The sequence below is a fragment of the Etheostoma cragini genome, chromosome 15 (genome assembly GCF_013103735.1).
Source record: "Etheostoma cragini isolate CJK2018 chromosome 15, CSU_Ecrag_1.0, whole genome shotgun sequence".
Taxonomy (NCBI): Eukaryota; Metazoa; Chordata; class Actinopteri; order Perciformes; family Percidae; genus Etheostoma; species Etheostoma cragini.
Window position 1 is genome coordinate 7,477,761 of NC_048421.1, and position 3,547 is coordinate 7,481,307.

At 41.2% G+C, this 3,547-nt stretch overlaps 1 protein-coding gene across 1 annotated transcript in view; it reads right to left on the reverse strand.

Moving 5' to 3' along the window:
* The window catches only part of LOC117958148 (trinucleotide repeat-containing gene 6C protein-like), a 36,688-nt gene that overhangs the window by 840 nt on the left and 32,301 nt on the right, over positions 1-3,547 (reverse strand). The window contains exons 11-18 of the mRNA XM_034894415.1: positions 3,056-3,175; positions 2,729-2,812; positions 2,274-2,514; positions 2,016-2,180; positions 1,611-1,787; positions 962-1,111; positions 516-626; positions 5-109 (exon numbers count right to left, since the gene is read on the reverse strand). Coding sequence (XP_034750306.1) covers positions 5-109; positions 516-626; positions 962-1,111; positions 1,611-1,787; positions 2,016-2,180; positions 2,274-2,514; positions 2,729-2,812; positions 3,056-3,175 — 1,153 coding nt within the window. The remainder of the gene's footprint in view (positions 1-4; positions 110-515; positions 627-961; positions 1,112-1,610; positions 1,788-2,015; positions 2,181-2,273; positions 2,515-2,728; positions 2,813-3,055; positions 3,176-3,547) is intronic.

Below are 3,547 nucleotides of genomic sequence, written 5' to 3' on the forward strand. Positions count from 1 at the left end.
TTGCTGCTCCGGGGGCCCTGGGGAACCTTCCACAGCTCGTGCGAGAGAGAGCCCTGGTTGTGAGAAATGGGACCTGGAGACCAAGTAGATTTCATCTCTGACAGTTTACCTGAATGAAAAAGAGTAAGAGAAAGGTTGGCCTGCAGAACCAAGTGACTGAAAGACAGCTGCTCCCAGAGGAGGGAGTTCGGTAGAACAAAAATGGACGTAAAAGTTATTTAATATTTGTCAAAAGGACAGCCCTTCCCATGCCACACACAAGGAAGAAGGACATACACTAGATAAGCTAACACCACAGGAGAAATATGCTGTGCATTAGAGGCAGAGTTGACAGGAAAAGAGTTCAAAAGTGGATCATATTTAATCAGGAGCTTGAATGGAAAGGAGATATGTGGTTCTCTAATGAGTGGTTGAGGCACTGGTTGTTACAATAACAGGAGAGAGAGGATAATGTTGCTTTGCAGTGATTTAGCAATTGCAATGTGGGGGGAGACTGTTATGGATAAACCATGTACCTGCATCGTCTGTCTCCGGGGACGACAGACTGAATGAGCTAGTGTAGGCACTGACTGGCCAATCAGTGGAAGGAGGCAGAGCCTCGTTCTGAGATGAAGTGGGAGAGGAGCCTAAGCCGATGCCATCAACACAAACAAATAGACAAACACAAACAAAAAAGGAAAAAATAGCAGAAAGAGAAAATGGAGTAAAGGAAAAATGCACTACAAATGATGATAGTAAGCTTATACTGTTAAGAAGATAGCAGAAACTGGAAATTAAAATGGTCAAAAACAGTCAAAAGTAGGAAAATGAAGAACAAACAAATAATAAGCAGGCTCTTTGGTGGCAGCAACTGCCCGATACGATCAGACAATTTTACATAGGGACACAGCAAATGTCTTACTTAGTAACTCACTGAGACAAGTTTTCAGACCTTTTATCTCGAAAACTCTTAATCTCTCACCTCCACTCCTGTCCCGTAGTAGGTAGCGGTTGACATCTTGGATGTTGGTGTTGATGGTGGGCCCGCTAGGGACACTGCCTGGGGTCACGTTAGGGTCAGTCTCAGGGTCAATATTCTGGAGACCCTTCCAGGGCACACCGGGGCAGAACTCTGAAAATTAAAGAGTTTGAAAATGTTTGTTTATAGCATTATATGAAATATTACTACTTTATATATATATTTATATCTACTGATTATTTAATCCTCTTAGTTTTGAGTTGCTAAAGTTTAACTAGGGGGTTACTTTATTTTAATTGTTTATAGATAAAGAGATAGTAGTCATGTGTAATTATGTACTGTATGTCCCATATTTCAACAATGCAAAAGTGATTTGAAAAGTGTTCCATTATAAAAGTAATGAAAAGTGCTCCGGTAAGATTTGTCTTTTACTTGGCATTTTTCCAATTTCTGACAAAGTAAATCAGACAGTGTCATTCACATAGCTGAACATTTCTACACTGAGAGGGAAGAATACAGCAGAACTATTTTAAAGTAGCCGGCAACATGGCTGACTCTATGAAACAAACTGGTTGACAGTGATCAACATCCTGCTGCCAACAACAAACTGACAATCCATCAATATAGAGTACTTCATTAGAGTGTTTCTAACCTGGTGGCCAGTTGATATTGGTCCCATTGGCCATCTTGTCATTGCTGCTCTTGCCCTGTCCCCAGCTGTCTGGGGTGACAAGGGGGCTGGTAGGGGACTCTGAGCTGGACATCATGTTGTAAGGGCTGTAAGAGTCCTCTAGCTGAGGGGGCTTACCAGATAGGCCAAGGTTGGCACCTGAGAAAAGGGAAATTAAAACAATATTATTGAAATGTGGGATTTTTTCAATGAAAATCATAGTCTGCATCTGGTCCTTGATGTAAAACCAGCTCAATGTAAACTCATATTTTATTGAGGTTTAATTTAGAAAAAGGAAAACCTTGCAATTTTTGTTAATGATCCCTCATCACAAATATAAACTTTACATCAGGTGGGGGCTTCTCAGGATGCCCTTTCTTTTCTCACCATGCTTGCCCAGGTTGGGCTCAAGAGGAGAGGAGCTTTCAGAGAGGCTTTCCATAGAGTTGGGATGCGTCCACTGCGATAGGCGCGATTGAGGCTGGGGGGGTTCCTTCATAGACAGATTTCCCACCTCCATGCAGTTTACATTCATGTTTGGATTCAGTCCAGCTGAGGAGACAGAGAGCTGTTACTAAACAAGCCCTAAAGGTTTAGCGCAGTTACCTATTGTCCGTTAAAAGAGAAAAGGTAAATGGCACTCACAGAGAGAGTAGGGACTGTAGGTGTTGGGAGATGGCTGCGGCTCTTTGGTCTGCAGGTCAGGGAGGCCATGAGCCTGGGGGTGACCTGGAAATGAATCCAGGGTGGATTTGGACCCTCCATGATGCAGGCCCGAGTGGGAAGGAGGCGGCTGCTGTTGCTGCTGTTTCATCAGTAGGGCCTGGGCCAGCTGACGCTGGTGCTGTTGGATCTGCTGCTGCATGTTATTGATTGTACGTGCAACCTGGGACGACATCAAAATGTAGACCTATTTAGGATCTATAATGTGCAGGTGTAACACATAACTGAAATAAACATTGGTCTGTAAGTTTTCAATCAATCAGCTTTATTTAGGTAAAATAGTTATAACTCAATAAACATATGATTTTTCAGTGATCAGAGTGAGTAATAAGAGAACAGGAAACAAGGGGAAACTTAAGGTTAAGAGGGAAACATACTTGCTGCTCTTGTTGTCGAATGGGGCCAGAAACGTTGCGTTGCGCCTGCAACATCTGCTGCTGAATTTGTAAACGCTGGTATGCCTGTGTATCAGGTAGAAACATGGTTTCAATGTCAAAAGACGTGTCTATATATCTAGTAGTAACTAAGTAGTTAAGAAAAAAATAAAAAATGGCATGCAATAAAATTGATCTATATGTACACAAAACATATAGTATGTGTTTGCACTGTATAGATAGTGGCCATGTGCACTCTACTGCAGATAATTGTATTTTATGTCTTGTATCTAATAAAACTTAAAGCAGACAAGGCCAAATGAGACTCACCAGTTGCAGCTGGTAAAGTTGATTCAGAAGGGTCATATGTTGAGGGTTTATTGGTGAGGTTAAAAGTGCAGGATTCAGACCAATGTTTTTTGCTGCAAACTGTAAGAGCTGTGCTTGAACCTGTGGGCAAAGCAAAAATCATATTATAACCAATTTGTTAGTTCACTTAAAATGTAAAACAGACCATCTGTTTGTTGCATCCACCTATGACGTGAAGTTCCATATCGGCTTGTAGTGTCAAGGTCCAAAAATAATCTGCTCCTTCATTGATATATACAAGTTCAAATAGGTCTAAACATATGCATAACAAATGAAAACAAGACTTTAATCTGAATGTAAGCTGCATCACCGCATTCATTAAAATGCTTTGTCTAGTAATTTGTTTGTAAAGTAAATGAGAAATGAGGTGTATGTGCGCTATATACAGTGGGTACGGAAAGTATTCAGACCCCTTTAAATTTTTCACTCTTTGTTTCATTGCAGCCATTTTCC